Genomic DNA, 15,173 nt, shown 5'->3' on the forward strand with positions numbered 1-15,173 from the left:
CATCTTCTGAATTTTGAGGAGTCTTCATCACCTATGAGTGCTATGAATTGTCACTGTCTGAATCAGCTCCAAGATCTTGACCATATTCTACACCTTTAGCAAAGCTACCAATAAAACCAAGATCCACTTCTTTATCGCTAACTTCTTGCACAAATGCATAATACTCGACCAGAATCTTCTCCTTTCTTTTAGCTAGAGGACCAATATTTGTCAATATCTTCTCCTTCTGGTTCTTATTCACCCTACTCCTATTCCTACTGTTGACATTCTTCACCCCAATATCTGAATTAGAAGAGCTATCTTCATCAATATTTGGCTTAAAAAGGCTATTTTCTTCGCTCTCATAAGAGTCAAAAGACACTTCAAATAAAATCTCATTATTAAAAACTTTGCTTTGGAATCCTCTGGCAGCAGATCTTGCACAAGGTCTCTTAGAAATACTACATTTGTTGGGCTGCTTGGACTTGTTAGTCTTATCTGTTTTGGTGTTTTGGGTGGTCTTGATGGATTTGGTGAGCTGGATGCTACTAGTGGGTTTGTTTGGCTTGGGTTTACTGACTTTGTTAGTGGATTTTTTGGTGGTGGTTATGTACCTTTGATGTTTGAGGCAACTTTGGTGTTTGAGAGTAATGATTGTGTTAATCTTGGAGAATTCTTTTTCTGTTGTATATTGCCCTCCAAAACTTTTAGCAGTGATGCTCCCTGCTCCAAATATACATCAATAACTCCATTATTTTTCTTAGCACACTTTACCATCTCTCTTATCTCCTTGTCATTATTCAAGCTTCTTAACCCGTTTTTCAGGCCTTTTCCAAGAACATGCCACCAGCATTGCTTTATCTCATCATAACCAAGTTTTTTATGGTAGTTCCTCAGGTAGAAGACATCTAACGTATCCACATCTAGATCACCTAAACAAGCCTTATTATCCAGATAATATACCATTGTTTCTTTTTTATTTTCTTTGAAATCACCTCGTGATGAAACATAATATCCAACATCTCTTCCATCTGGAAAAAGAAAATTCAAAAGCCATTACTTGACAATTACTATAAACACAAATAGATTTTTTTGTCCTATTTACACTAACTATTCAATAAAAAAAAGATTAAAAGCATAATATATGTGTACAAACAGATTTTTCTATCCTATTTACATAACTATTTGCAGGATAAATTTCAAGTGGCAAAATTTTAAAGACACAGAATAAATTTGATCCCAAAAGAATATTGGCTCCTGGACAAAAAATTTTTAATTGAACAATAAGATATGTATATTTCAAGTTCCATAACATAAGATATTCTACAAAATTAATAAAAAATATACTTTTGTGATAATATATTGCTTTTTATTTCCAATCTTCTAATAAAATTAGAGCGGCTTAAGTAAAATAAATCTTCTAAATATTCTCATTATTATACATAAGAACTGAATTAGAGAAATTATAAAATATACAGTACAACTGTAGCAGAAGTATTTATATTATTGTTTATATTACAAGTCATTGCAGTACTCACTCATATAATAGACATCAACAGATAAGAATTTTATCAAATAGAACACTTATGACTATGAAACAGAGCATGATTTTCAACTTTTTTCAATAAGTAAACCTTCCACTAGTTAACATTCATTGTTATCCTAAACCAAAATCAATCAAATGTTAACTTGCTAAACCTTTGTTAACGACGAATACTGTCCACCCAAAGAAAAGACATAACACAACACCATAATCAAATAGAGCATCTCATGAAATCCCAACCTAATCAAATCCTAAAACCATAGTAACATAAAAAAAGGCACATAACACAACAACCACACTCACAACACAAACATAAGAAAAACCATCATGCATTACAAAAAAAGAATAAAAAATTACCTTTACTCACATTTGAACCTCTTGTTTATGATGTAGGATGAGACGAATAATGAAGTAAGACCTGATTTTGATGTCTTTTGAATGTAAGAATTTCAATCTCACTAATGGAACCCTAAGATAGCGACATTGATGAAGAGAAGAGGAAGAAGAAGAAGAAAAGAAGAAGACACAGGGTGGAAGTGGAGAAGACAAGTGAAGAGAGGGTATGTGTTTGATCAAACTCGTTTAACATTTGTATTTTGAATCAAACGACGACGTTTTTAACAAAATGGGGCGCCAAATCAAAACGCGACATTTGGCTCTCTCCAACGTGGCAATTTCGTGACACATCAGAGCGTCGGTGATGACTCATCACCGGAAATATATCCAGGGACTATTATAGTGCCCGGAGCTGTATTTAGAGAATTACAATGGTGCAATTGGGATCTCGGAGACCACATTGGGTAACGACCTGAATCTCAAGAATCATTATGAGAATTTACTTGAAATTTTTGGTTTAACATTCACTTGAAATATATTTTTATATAAGTATATAATATATACATATATAGGATGCGGGTTAGTTGGATAGGGTTGGGACTCAATCTACACCCTATTCGACCCGTACAAAAATCATATCCGTACCCTACTTTACCTGTTGCAAATCGAGTTAGTAACCCTATCCAACAAGATGGAGTCGAATTGAGTACCCCGGTTATCCGCATGTAAAATGCATGTTGCCAACCGTACTCTCAACAATTAAGTTTCTTATGGAAAAAAACTGAGTTTTTACCAATAAAAAAAAATAAAAAAACTATCCAAAAGTAAAGGTCATCGAAATTTTGACTAAGTAAATAATAAAACGATAATAAAACCTCAAAAAGTGGACCAAAAGTAAAGGTCATCGAAATTTCAAAATCTGTGTGTTTCGGAAGCGATGAAGAAGTTGAATTTCATGGGAAAATATGCCAAGTAGCACACAACAATACAAACAACACAGAAACACACAGGAAGCTTAGGCTGAGAGAAAGAGAAAGAGAAAGAGAAAGAGAAAGAGAGAGAAAAAGGGCGTGTTTGGTTGGGTTTACTTTTCCCCCCTTTTCCCCCTTTTTTCTTCCTCTTCTCCTCCTTCCTTCAATCCAATCTAATCCCAATTCCAATCCCTCAATTAACCAAAATAAAATCAAGTTTATCGCCAAACCACCGCCTTCGTGGCCCCTTTTCATTCATCGAGCTACCGTTTTGATTCTTCCCCAGATTCTTTCTTCAATTTCGCATCTTCTTGTTGCCCCCATCGGTTTTCCCCTTTCTTCCATCTTTGTTTCTAAGAAAGTTTTTTTTTTTTTTCCGTTGACTTGGTTTCGGGATTATTGAAGCAGGGTCATTCGCAGGTATTCTTGTCAGATCATTTATTTTACCGTTTTGTGTTTTTCGTTGTGTTAATTTTGGGGTTTCTGGGTGTGGTTGCCATTTCAAATTCATAAAGGATTAGATGTTTTGTACAAAAGTGAACTTTTAATTGAGATTAGATTATTAATCACGATTGTATGTGGCACTACATAGATTTATTTTGTTTGAGCATCTTGGTGAATTGATCTTTTCCTCTTTTTTGTTTGGCAGCTATGCAGAGCCAACTTGTGTGTAATGGGTGTAGGAGCATTTTGCTTTATCCTAGAGGGGCAACCAATGTGTGTTGTGCATTGTGCAACACAATTACCTCTGTTCCTCCACCTGGTAAGCTGTGTCCTTCAAATTTCTTGATTGGAGAATTTTGTGGGCTTGATAATTTGTGTATTATCCTGCGATCTTCGTTCATTATATACAATATTATTCTCTGTATGAACAAGATTAAACTAGAAATGGACTATGCAGCCTGCGGCAAGGTTATCAAACTCCTGAATTTACTCAACAACACTTACTAGTTTCGGTTTTTATGGGTTGAATTTTACATTTTAAAGTCTATCTAGGCTTTGCGAGTTAGGTGAATTCTCGAGTTTGATAATTTTGGCCTGCTGGATTATATACTTAAATGTAGCCAGAGTCTGAATTGATGCTTTTATTGAGGACCTTTCTCTTATGCCTCTGCAGGAATGGAGATGTCTCAACTTGTTTGCGGGGGATGTAGGACACTGCTAATGTACACACGTGGAGCTACAAGCGTGAGATGTTCCTGCTGTCAAACTGTAAACCTTGCACCACCAGGTACTGTATACTTGTTTGTTTTCGGTTGTGTGAAGCGGTGCTGACTACTAAGTGCTTCAATTGGTCTAAGAAAATGAAATGAGTGTATGTCCGTAAGAGATAGTAAAAAGGGGTTGATTAAAAGTTAAAACCTAAAGCTTAGTTCTTGGACCTGAGGGTATGGATGTTTCTCACCTGCAGTTTGTTGATGATACTTCATTTTGTGAAGCTTTCCCCCTAGCAAATCATAAAAATGTGTTGATATGGGAGAAAATCCCTCCCATCCCAGCAGAAGCCATTGCTTTTGATTTTTAAACACAATCAAATATCATACTGGATAAATGACTATTTTGATCCTTTATGTTTATCCTTGCTTCACATCTTTTGTTTACAATATGGAGAACAATAATATTAAATCATGAAGATATAGAATCATGACTATGTTATGACGATTCTTAGGCAATTGTAATGTCATTTATATCCAACCACTTGGTGTTGACATTTCTTTGTTAAAAAAGTACACTTTCATGATCAGTTTGTAGCCAACAATCTGGAACTATATTCATTCTATATCTAGAGATCAGTGATGAGGGCCTTATGTGCACAAAGCCATGCTTAATGCTTATGCTACAAGATGTTGGCTGTTTTTGAGGTGTTGGTTCATTTGGTTGTGTTTCGCTCACCTTATGTAATAACCTATGCTTTTTATCTGGTTGAAGGTTGTTTGTTGTTTACTGACTGACTGCTTTTGATCTTGTTGTTTGCATTAAAAAGCACCCAGTCAAGTCGCCCACGTGCATTGTGGGAACTGCCGGACAACACTCATGTATCCTTACGGAGCTCCTTCTGTCAAATGTGCACTTTGCCAATATGTTACCAATGTCAATGTAAGTATACATTTAAAGTGTTAGTTAATATGTGGATTGATTATATATTCTCATAAATGCTTAAATATGCCAAAAAAATAAAATTCAAGTTCATTTTCCATTATTGTTGCTTCATTTAAATGTAAATTTTGATAAATTCCTGAAATCATTTTAATTTTCTTCTTTTAAATAATTGGTTTCTTTGATATGCATGCCACTAACTTTTTCTCAGTAATTGATTGGATCTCAAAATGGAATTCTAAAACCCACTCATATGGAGTAGGGTAACTACAATGTTGTGTAACATCCCTATCTTTTTATAGATGAACAATGGAAGGCTTCCAATCCCAGTCCATAGACCTAATGGAACAACCAACTATGGGACAGTACCCTCTACTTCAACAGTATGTTTTTAAATTTAAATATATAGAAATATAGTGATTATGAAACGTTATGGTGAATTGATGATTTTCTATTGTGGTATCATGAATATGTATATGGTTCTATTTCACTTCCTGCAGTCGATGCCCCAATCTCAGACCCAGACCGTTGTGATAGAGAATCCCATGACTGTTGATTCAAATGGAAAATTGGTAATTGTCGTCTATTTTCAGTTTCTTTTTTTGTTCGTTTGCATATATGTTTTTTTGGTAACTAAAGCCAGCAAGACTGACTGACATGAAATTTGACATGTTGCAGGTTAGCAATGTTGTTGTTGGGGTTACAACAGATAAAAAATAATGGAATCAGATTTAGAAGCATAGTGTACAACAAATTATCACAGTGCTGTCATAGGAAGATGTTTTTTCTTCTTTTTCTTGTGTATAATGATGTTGCAGCCTGCAATGATTTCAATTAAAATGAATCTTTTGTCCAATGCCAGAGTTGGAGGGTATCATATCATATATGCATGTATATGAATTGAGGAGGACAAGTCGTGTAAAGGGGCATTAATATGTGTGTGATTGCCAAATCTATTGGTTCATTCAGATTCTATCTCTTGACTTACAATCCTGGACTAGCATATGCTCTTTTTGGTCTTCTTTCTTATATTTATTTCATGGATTGTGAAGCTTGTGCTTTTCATGATGACATGTTAAGAACAATTTGTTGAGATTTATTTGATATGAATATGATGTACACACTGATGATGAGGTGGCTTATGTGAAATAGATTTTTACCAATCATTTGAAATGTCTGGGATAATACCAATAATGGTGCTGCAGTGAATATCATGCATTAATGCTACTCCAGAACTAAAAAGTTTCTTGAATAAATGACCATTTGTACCCATGAGAGATGAAAACGCTGACATTTGTACCCATGAAATCTCGAAACTAATCTTGTACCCATGATAGATGTTGTTCGTCTGACAAAAGTACCCTGGCTTGGATCTGAGCTTGGTTCGTGAGTTTCCGAACCTACGTGGCATTCCCACCCACCCCCCAAGCCATATCTGAGCCAACCATTCACCATCATCATTTTCATCTTCTTCACCATCATCCCCATCCATCACTGTCTCTTCCCAGCTACCATAACCTCCATCACCATCACCTCAGTACCGCCACGGCCACCTTCCTTCACCACAACCTCCGGCGACAACCCACACCGCCGCGCCCCTTTCTCTTCTTTTTCCCCTCTTCTCACCTCCACTGAGCCCAGAAACCATAGCGCCAGCTCCTCCTCTCCACCAAAGCCCAGAGCGGCAGCGGCCACTTTCTCCATTCCTGGGTCTCCTCTCGTCTGCCACCAAACAACCGCGACACCCAACCTTCTCCGCAGCGTCCTTACGGCGTTCCAACCCGTCACCACTCCCCTGTCCGAACTTTAGCTCCGCCAACCATCACCGCAACCCTATTCCCTTTTCTCCCCTTTGCGTGTTCTCTGTCTTCCTCAGCCACACCAACGAACCGGCCACCTTCTCCTCCCTCTCTCTCACTGGCCGAACCGCCGCGCCGTCGACGAGCCACAGCGACACCGACGATGAGCCCCTTTCCCCCTTTCTTCTTCCTTCTCTGTCATCTCGTCTCACCATCGCAAACCAGTCTAGCACTGTCGCGATTCCAGCCCCGTTTCCCGTTCTCCCATAGAACGACCAGAACAGGGTGCAGCCCCTGTGTCTTCCATCCCCTCCGTTTTCTCCTGTTTCATGGCTGCGTTCACTCTCCGCTCCTGCAATTGAAGCAGTGCCACTACCAGGCCGCCACTTCTGCCCCGGCCAATTTAGCCATCATCTTCCCTTCACCTGTTCATTCTTTGCTTCCCAGGTTTCCATTTTCATTTGTTGAGTTCTGTTTCTTTCATTGTATTGCTTTTAGCTCATTTTGCTTAATTTGGTTAGTTAGAAATGTATGTTAGTTGCTTAGGTTGTTAGATAATCTGAGTTGGATAGTGGATTTAGGTTTGTTTTGATTCATGCTACTGTTTGAAAATTTTGCTATTTTGATTCATGCCGCTGTTTAAAAATTTTGGCTTGTTTGATGCTGCTGGGAGCTTTGGGGGGGAGGGGGTGGGAGTGCCACGTAGAGGCCGACGGTGATGGTTGGCGGAGCTAGGGTTGGGACAGGGGAGTGGTGACGGGTTGGAACGCCGTAAGGACGCTGCGGAGAAGGTTGGGTGTCGCGGCTGTTTGGTGGCAGACGAGAGGAGACCCAGGAATGGAGAAGGTGGCCGCTGCCGCTCTGGGCTTTGGTGGAGAGGAGGAGCTGGCGCTGTGGTTTCTGGGCTCAGCGGAGGTGAGAAGAGGGGAAAAAGAAGAGAAAGGGGCGCGGCGGTGTGGGCTGTCGCCGGAGGTTATGGTGAAGGGAGGTGGCTGTGGCGGTGCTGAGGTGATGGTGATGGAGGTTATGGTGGCTGGGAAGAGACAGTGATGGATGGGGATGATGGTGAAGAAGATGAAGATGATGATGGTGAATGGTTGGCTCAGATATGGCTTGGGGGGTGGGAGTGCCACGTAGGTTCGGAAACTCACGAACCAAGCTCAAATCTAAGTCGGGGTACTTTTGTCAGACGGACAGCATCTATCATAGATACAAGATTAGTTTCGAGCTTTCATGAATACAAATGTCAGTCTTTTCATCTCTCATGGGTACAAATGGTCATTTATTCAAAGTTTCTTAAATGAAAAGGTTAAAGGGAAAAAGTAGCAAAAACGTATCTCAGAAAGTATATAAAATTTCTCTTAAGCATATTGAAGCAACAAAGATGCACTTTTTCTAATATTGATAGTCACTTTCTCTGTTGGCAATCTGGTTGCCTTGGGTTAAAAATTTGTACATATCAAGCAATCGGAACGTGAATATTCCAATTTTGCTTTGAAACAAGAATCTAAACTGTAAACCCGGGTTTGATTAAAACTTGGGGTAAAAGATTACAATAAAGTTACACGGCCAAGTAATTTTACCACTAAGTCCCAACCAAGTCAGATACGTGCATTTCTTCTTTTAAACGTGGTCGTCGTCGTCGTTTTCAACAACTACTTCGAGCTTCTTCTGCGCACTTCTTCAACGACATCGTCTTTTTCTCTTGTTTGATTTCTTTTTTTTATTTTCCTTCCCATCCTCTTTCATTATTATCATTGTCATTATCATCTTCTTTTCTTATATATATTCACAAAACCATAACACAAATTTTGGTGCACAACACAAATTTTTAAAAGACCACATGACTAGAATTTTGGCACTCAACTAACAAAATACGCACAACACAGAAAATTTGATACACATCACAAATTTTGGTGCGCGGTACAAATTTCTGAAGAGCTAAATGGCTAAAACATTGAGACCCAACCAACAAAATACATATAACGTAAAAATTTTGGTGCACAATACAAAATTTTTTGGTGAGTTCTATCCAACCCTCTCTATTTCAACATGTAAATTACCCCCTCGTGACATGGTATGTTTTAATTGGATGCTTAGTTTTAGTTTGAGTTAATTTAACTCAATAAGAGTTAATATGTTAACTAAAGTAGGATAATTTTATAATTAAATATTTTTATAAGAGGGATAAATATATAATTTCTATAAACATTAAAAAGTAAAGTTATATTTTTATCAACCATCCCCATTCAGAGTTCAGAGCTTGAGCTTCAATGGCTACGAAGAAGCAGAACGATGATAACACCAAGAAGGCAGGCTTTACTCACTAGTGCCCCCCAGTCCCCAACCTTTGTTCTCACCGTCGAAGAAGCCGTACGCTCGCCGTCGTTCTCACCCTCAAGCAGCCGACTCGCTTTCGCCCTTCCCTCAACTCCCCTTTTCTAGCAAAACAGTTCTGGAACTGCCCTCCTGAGATTTTTTTTAGATAACTTATTTTTCATGAATTTGATTTTCCTGAATTATGATACAGTTCTGAATTTATTTGTTATTGATTTAATATTGTTTAGAAATTTTGTTATTGATTTGATATTGTTCTGAAAATTTTCATGATTTTTTGTTTCTTCAATCTGATATAGTTCTAAAATCTGAGATAGTGAGCGTGGTCAGAGAAATTCTTAACTATACCGAGAGCAAATCTCTCTCATGCTCTAAGCCAATCTGTTAACCATAACTCAAGAGCCGTCAGCCAATGCTAACCTTGTATTAGTTAGATAGTTTCAAGGGTTGGCTTCATGTTAAACTGATTCATGAAATACTTACTTAATTTCTTGTGTAAGATAATGGCAAGTCAGTGACTGACTTGAAGGCGGAGGCCTCTCTTGAAGATGGGAACCAAGTTCATTGTGTAGATGAGTTCCCTGATAATCCTTTCCTGTGATGTGTTGGGAATGTTACTGGTTTCGAAGATGGTAACATGGAGGTGAATTGGGCTAATGGTTTCACAACGAAGGTATGTCCTACAATTATCTGTATTCATATGCTTTAATTTAATGAGTAAGCTAGCAAATTATTATTTATTTATTTTCTCAACAGGTTGCACCTTATGAAGTTTTTCGAATTGAAAAACATGAAGGTTCATCTGTTATCTCCATTCCTCATGAAACTAATGTTGACAAGTTACCTCAAGAGATGATTGAACATAGAAGTCTACCCTCTGACATCATTGTGTGGGAGGATGATTTGGGGGAAGAATGAAAGACTGAATTTTTAATATTTTAGTAAATTATATAATCACCCACTTTGGGTTATAATTTAATTTCCAATAGTTTAACCATAGTTAACATAACAACCAATTAAAAGATGACATGTCATAGAAGGTAAATTACATGTTATTATAAAAAGGGTAGGCTAGAATTTACCAAATTTTTTTATGCACATAAATTTTTGAAAGACAACAATTGATTTACCCAACTAAAAATATATTCGCATAAAAAATTTATGTACTATGTGCAAAAATTTTATGCTATATCAATAAATTTGTGCTATATGCAAACATTTTTGTGTTATATCAATAAGTTTCTGTGCTCTCCAACAAAAATTTATGTGATGAAAAAGTACAGAGAAGAAAAAGGCGGTAATGCATGCACACATTTTTTTTTTGTTAGACTTGGTTACAAAAACACTTGTATGACCGAAGAAATTAAGTGAACCAACAATTATGTCAAAACTTGGGCAAAGATTCAAAAGAAAAATTTTCTTTTTAGGGGGCGGAATGTGTTCGGTTCATACTTGCTAGCAAGATGCGTATAAAACATTTTATCTGCACAGGCAGTGGAAATCACATTACACAGGATACCATATATACAAATGGAGATTCCACTTTTTAGCAAATGGAAAGGTTACACTATGAAAGAGCAGAAGAGATGGATGCCTTATCACCATGAGAAGAATTCTTATGTTTACCGTATCTGTTCTTCAATGTCTTAACTTTACTCTCTCCAATTTTTTGTTTTCTAACCGATCCTTCATTGGCACTACACATCTTAAACCCAAGCAACATTGGCATATTTCCCCAAGAGCTAGTGCTAGAAGTAGAATTCTTTACACCACTCAATTTCTCAATCTCCTTCCTCATGTTTGAACATTCCTTCTCAAGCTCACACACCCTCATCCTCATGCTGTCCATTCCCACTTTTAGAATCTGATTTTCCCTTGCAGCTGTTGCCCCACTTCTTAGTAAGTATCTGGACCCTTCAAGATTATCTGAAACCATGAAGCAACCAGCGATTGAAGTCCTAAGTTGGAGTTGCTCAAAGAACAGGACTTGAACTATAACTCTCAAGGGTAGCCTCTCATTCTGTGCAGCATGTGTGCATGCTTCTAACGACAGCTTCTGACAATCCATCACCCTGCATAATTGCTCTCTCTCAGATTCTGTCAACCATGGGTGATTCTGCATTTTTTTAATGGTATCAACATTAAGTCAGTCCAGTATACAGGTGTTTTACCAGTTGGATTCAAAACAGCACCATTTTGCATGTTCCAGGAAGATTCATAGCTGCTCATACTCATATATAATGATTAAAAATTATATAAAGTATGAGAACGAGCGGCTATAAGTGTTCCTATAGACAAGTTAAATACTCTTTAGGAGTATGCAAATTTAAGTTATTATTCATGGTATATATACAATTAAGTTATTACCTTCAAATACATGTCTATAGCGCGGTATAGACCATCATCCAAAGGCCTGGCAAACTCTGGAACTGCTGCAGCAAGGGCTTGGAACTTGGGAAGTTTCAGGTTGACGTCCGGGGCAATCTCTACGAGGTAACCATCAATCAGCTTGGCTACCATGGTGATTGGTGTTTGTGATGGTGAGCCAATCAAATGGCTGCTGTCAGTCGAACACAGAGAAGCACCACCTGCCACCTGATCCATGTCAAGGAAGTGTTCAAGTACTCTTTGCACACAGTCAACATTGTAAAGTGTCTCATCTGAACATGTGAAATTGGGCATCAAGAGATCTTCTGCATTAGCCTCATCAAGCTGCATCCCGATCCTCTTCTCCAAACTTGATATGCAAGAGGGGCTAAGCTGGAGTATCATGGCAAGGCGAAGTAGACCAAGCAAGAATTTGGTTGGAACAAGACCTCTTTGCAATGGAAGTAACTTATCAACATCTTCCAGCAAAATCTTCTGCTCTTCTTCAGATAATGGTGTCAAATGGTTACTAGACTCATCAGATACCTTGTGACGATTGAAACCTGGCAGAAACTTTTCTGCATAGACAACAAGAGAACCAGCAATGATCTTGTGGCTAATGCCGTGAGATTCCATTACTGCTATAAGCCTCATATAAAGAGGTAAACTCAGAGTTGTTAAATCTCCATACCACCAATCTGAACTTGAGATGTTTGGTTTTGCACCAATACTTATTCCATTCCACAAAACACTACCGCCAGGGCTCTGCATTGACCACAAACCCTGCTCCACTATTGGCCACCCAAAGAGGTTTGGACCAGAAGATGCTTTTTCTGAGAGTGACTCAATGCAACTTTTCACAATGTGAAGCTCTTCAGCATATGGTAAAACGTCACCATCACAGGTTTGAAGTGCCTTAAGTGTATCTTTCCAACTTCTGAGGACTACTTGGTTAAGAAAGGTTTCCGTTTGTGAAATAAGATTGGCATCACCATATTCCTCAGTCATTTGAAGATGCTCAGCAGCACACCGGAGGTGTACAATGTTTGAGGCAGTAAGCTCGAATTTCACATTGTAGCAGAATTTTGCTACCAGTTCAAATGTTTTGGATCCACCTGGAATGTCAGGAAGTTCTATGACACATTCTTCCCTTTCTTTCGGAGCTTCAGCTATCAGTCTTGCCAAAACACCACTTCTAGAGAGTAAAGGGAACTGCATTGATGATAATTGAAGGAAAACTGAGTTAGGACTTGGTATATTATATATAGAACAAGATTCCAGTTGTAGCAGCATCAAGTATTTACTATTTTGTACTTATTGTAAACAGACACGGACTTCAAATTTAGTTGCATAAAATCTGTTTTTGTTTGTCACGTAAGCTTTAGCGAGTCTTCAAGAAAAACCAGACTTTAGAAAAAATTAATTATACATTCAAGAAACTAGAACAATACACTATCCCCATGAATATCATCAACAAAGTTATAACTAAATTAATAAAATAAATATGAGATACCTTGTGAAGATGGAAGGATATGTCACCAACTTCAACAACTATATCACTTGGTAGCCCCGTTCTGCAGAACCTGTGTTTATAACATATCAACGAGAGGTTAGACATTATACAAGCGCCTTATTATCAATGAAGTGAAAACAATATCAACTTTAGAATTTTATGATGCATAAGGAAAGAGATTAAATACCAGGCCTGGCCTTGACGTTGGAATACATCAGCTCTGGAACCCAACTTCATGCAAGCCATTGAGTATTCGCTCAAAGGCTCAAAGCTACAAAAGAAGAACTCAATAACCAGTGTCCAAAATAGATCACACCTTATAATTAAGCAGCGCCAAATAAAGGCCTATTGTTCAATTATATGACAAGCATCGAAGCAAGATATCTGACACCAGAAGGTCTGTGAAACTTTGTCTCCCACAACCTCAAAAGTAGAGTAGCAAAACATTCATGTCAGTTCTCTGCAACCCAACAGAGTCAAAACCACCAGCGGATAGATGAAAATCCTACAATGGTGCTCTTACCAGCTTGTCAAAAATACAAATACTAAATCCCCAAAACCACCTTATCAAACAGCTACCTACTGCACATAAAGAATAAGTCTTCTGCAAAGGAAATAAATTAGTACCAAATATCTCTGTTACGAGAAAGAAATCATGATTGTTTATGTAAAAAGAAAAAGCATAAACAGAATTAAGTAATAACCCAGGGACTCAGGGAGCCATGATTACTTATACCCGTTTAAGAAAGATGCATTTAAGTAATTGTCTCTGGCAAAACTGCACTTTCTTTGGATGTGCTATAGGGTAATTTTTTATTTGATTAACGAAGCATCTGTGGGGTCCTTTGGCTTCAAAGACACTCATTGCATTCCTCGAACTTAGAATCTGTAAATCAAGCACTAACTCAAATAGACTTAAAAAAATTATATACAAGAACCGTTTTGTATTTATTAAGGAGAATTTCAGTTTAATGCTGGTGTCAGGTTCTTTGTAACAGCCTAGCTAGTGGGTTAGCTTTACCAACCAGGCCATATGGGGGCAAAGATAATAAAATTAGGATGATCCTTGAAATTATTATAATAGCAATTCTGTCTTGGGATTAGGAAAAAGCACAGGATTAGGTCATTTAATGGAGGGGACCAGTACTGACATCCGTGGATAATAATTTATGTATATTTGGGGTTAAATGAATGAAATCGTTCCAAAGATAAAAAGATAATTGGCTCATTAGTGGAAAAGAATGTGTGTGATCGATGCACTCACATAATGCACCAGCTTTCGCCTAACTCTAAATCCAAATCCAAATCCAAAGTTGATATATAAATTTAAAGGACATGTAGCATTTATTACATTTAAATCATAAATTCACAAACATCAGTACATGAAAGTGGAAGAACATTGCCAATTGTCACAAAAAATGAAAAACAATAATTAGCTAATTCACCTGCTTCGACATCTCAAGAGTTATTAAGTCTGTTATATTATATCAGTACCTGCCTGAAAGAAAGCATGATGGAGAAGAAGTTAGACAAATTAACTTGTAATGCATTATCGATTTTCCAAAACCATGTAACGGGAAGTAGTGAAGATATTAAGTAAGAAAAACCGATGGCTTCCCCCAGCTCCAGAGGTCTTGGAGCAAATGCCGGGGAAGGAAGCCAAGCGCGTTCTGTGACGACCATGCAGGAACGTCGGAACCGTACAAAGGGACACGTTAGGGTTTTGGAATGCGAAGGCGGCGTTCGGAGGCTTCTTCGGCGGCGGCTGTAGGCGGCGGTTTCCTCCGCCGCCACGGTGGTAACGGCATCGCGACCGTGCATTAGCCGGGAAAAAAAAAAGGAAAAGCGAAGAATGTAATGGTAGTGAAAGCCCAATTAGTCCATTCTAAGCCCAATAGTGTGCAATTTAACCAAATACTTATGTTTGCGTTGAATTGGAGCCCAATAAAACTGCACTTAGGCCCAATGTTTTGTTTTATTGAAATTCTGTCCAAAATTCAAATAGTGGAAACTCACGTGAAGTCGACTTCACGTGAAGTTGATACCTGAGACGTGAAGTTGACTTCACCTGAGTTTTCACCAATCCAAATGAAATAGTATTTGCATAATAATTATTTGAGTTGAATTATAATATATTCACAACATAAAATATTTTATATAATTATTTAATAAAATTTGTTATTTTAAATGATTATTCATGTATTTAATATAAAATATAATATTATACGATT

The 15,173-nt window shown here is 37.7% G+C and overlaps 2 protein-coding genes across 4 annotated transcripts; one reads left to right on the forward strand and one right to left on the reverse strand.

Moving 5' to 3' along the window:
* Positions 1–2,619: 2,619 nt before the first annotated feature.
* Positions 2,620–6,075, forward strand: LOC112792145 (protein LSD1). Its single transcript, XM_025835247.3, has 7 exons — positions 2,620–3,249; positions 3,479–3,592; positions 3,947–4,060; positions 4,814–4,926; positions 5,229–5,309; positions 5,427–5,498; positions 5,605–6,075. The coding sequence occupies exons 2-7, from the start codon at positions 3,481–3,483 to the stop codon at positions 5,644–5,646; spliced, it is 534 nt and encodes a 177-aa protein (XP_025691032.1). The 5' UTR covers positions 2,620–3,249; positions 3,479–3,480; the 3' UTR covers positions 5,647–6,075.
* Positions 6,076–10,464: 4,389 nt separating this feature from the next.
* LOC112792146 (BTB/POZ domain-containing protein At1g30440) lies at positions 10,465–14,815 on the reverse strand. 3 transcript variants are annotated; one of them, XM_072212822.1, is made up of 6 exons: positions 14,388–14,815; positions 13,679–13,828; positions 13,130–13,546; positions 12,943–13,012; positions 11,430–12,641; positions 10,465–11,178 (listed from the first exon to the last, which is right to left on the reverse strand). In XM_072212822.1, the coding sequence occupies exons 3-6, from the start codon at positions 13,186–13,188 to the stop codon at positions 10,630–10,632; spliced, it is 1,890 nt and encodes a 629-aa protein (XP_072068923.1). In that variant the 5' UTR covers positions 13,189–13,546; positions 13,679–13,828; positions 14,388–14,815; the 3' UTR covers positions 10,465–10,629. The 3 variants fall into 3 exon arrangements, with proteins under 3 accessions (XP_072068923.1, XP_025691035.1, XP_025691034.1); XM_025835250.3 differs by lacking the exon at positions 14,388–14,815 and having other exon boundaries at positions 13,130–13,365; positions 13,466–13,546; positions 13,679–13,859; XM_025835249.3 differs by lacking the exon at positions 14,388–14,815 and having other exon boundaries at positions 13,130–13,365; positions 13,466–13,918.
* Positions 14,816–15,173: the final 358 nt, after the last annotated feature.

This window comes from Arachis hypogaea, chromosome 13, assembly GCF_003086295.3.
Source record: "Arachis hypogaea cultivar Tifrunner chromosome 13, arahy.Tifrunner.gnm2.J5K5, whole genome shotgun sequence".
NCBI classification, from domain to species: domain Eukaryota; kingdom Viridiplantae; phylum Streptophyta; class Magnoliopsida; order Fabales; family Fabaceae; genus Arachis; species Arachis hypogaea.

What these genes read in the sequence shown, in the direction of transcription:
- LOC112792145 (XM_025835247.3), top strand. Translation starts at nt 3,481, where the DNA reads ATGCAGAGCCAACTTGTGTGTAATGGGTGTAGGAGCATTTTGCTTTAT. An exon ending in TACCTCTGTTCCTCCACCTG is followed by an intron (nt 3,593 to 3,946) that starts GTAAGCTGTGTC and finishes ATGCCTCTGCAG; the next exon opens with GAATGGAGATGTCTCAACTT. An exon ending in TGTAAACCTTGCACCACCAG is followed by an intron (nt 4,061 to 4,813) that starts GTACTGTATACT and finishes TGCATTAAAAAG; the next exon opens with CACCCAGTCAAGTCGCCCAC.
- LOC112792146 (XM_072212822.1), bottom strand. Translation starts at nt 13,188, where the DNA reads ATGGCTTGCATGAAGTTGGGTTCCAGAGCTGATGTATTCCAACGTCAA. An exon ending in TATCCTTCCATCTTCACAAG is followed by an intron (nt 12,642 to 12,942) that starts GTATCTCATATT and finishes TCATCAATGCAG; the next exon opens with TTCCCTTTACTCTCTAGAAG. An exon ending in CTATAGACATGTATTTGAAG is followed by an intron (nt 11,179 to 11,429) that starts GTAATAACTTAA and finishes AAAAAAATGCAG; the next exon opens with AATCACCCATGGTTGACAGA.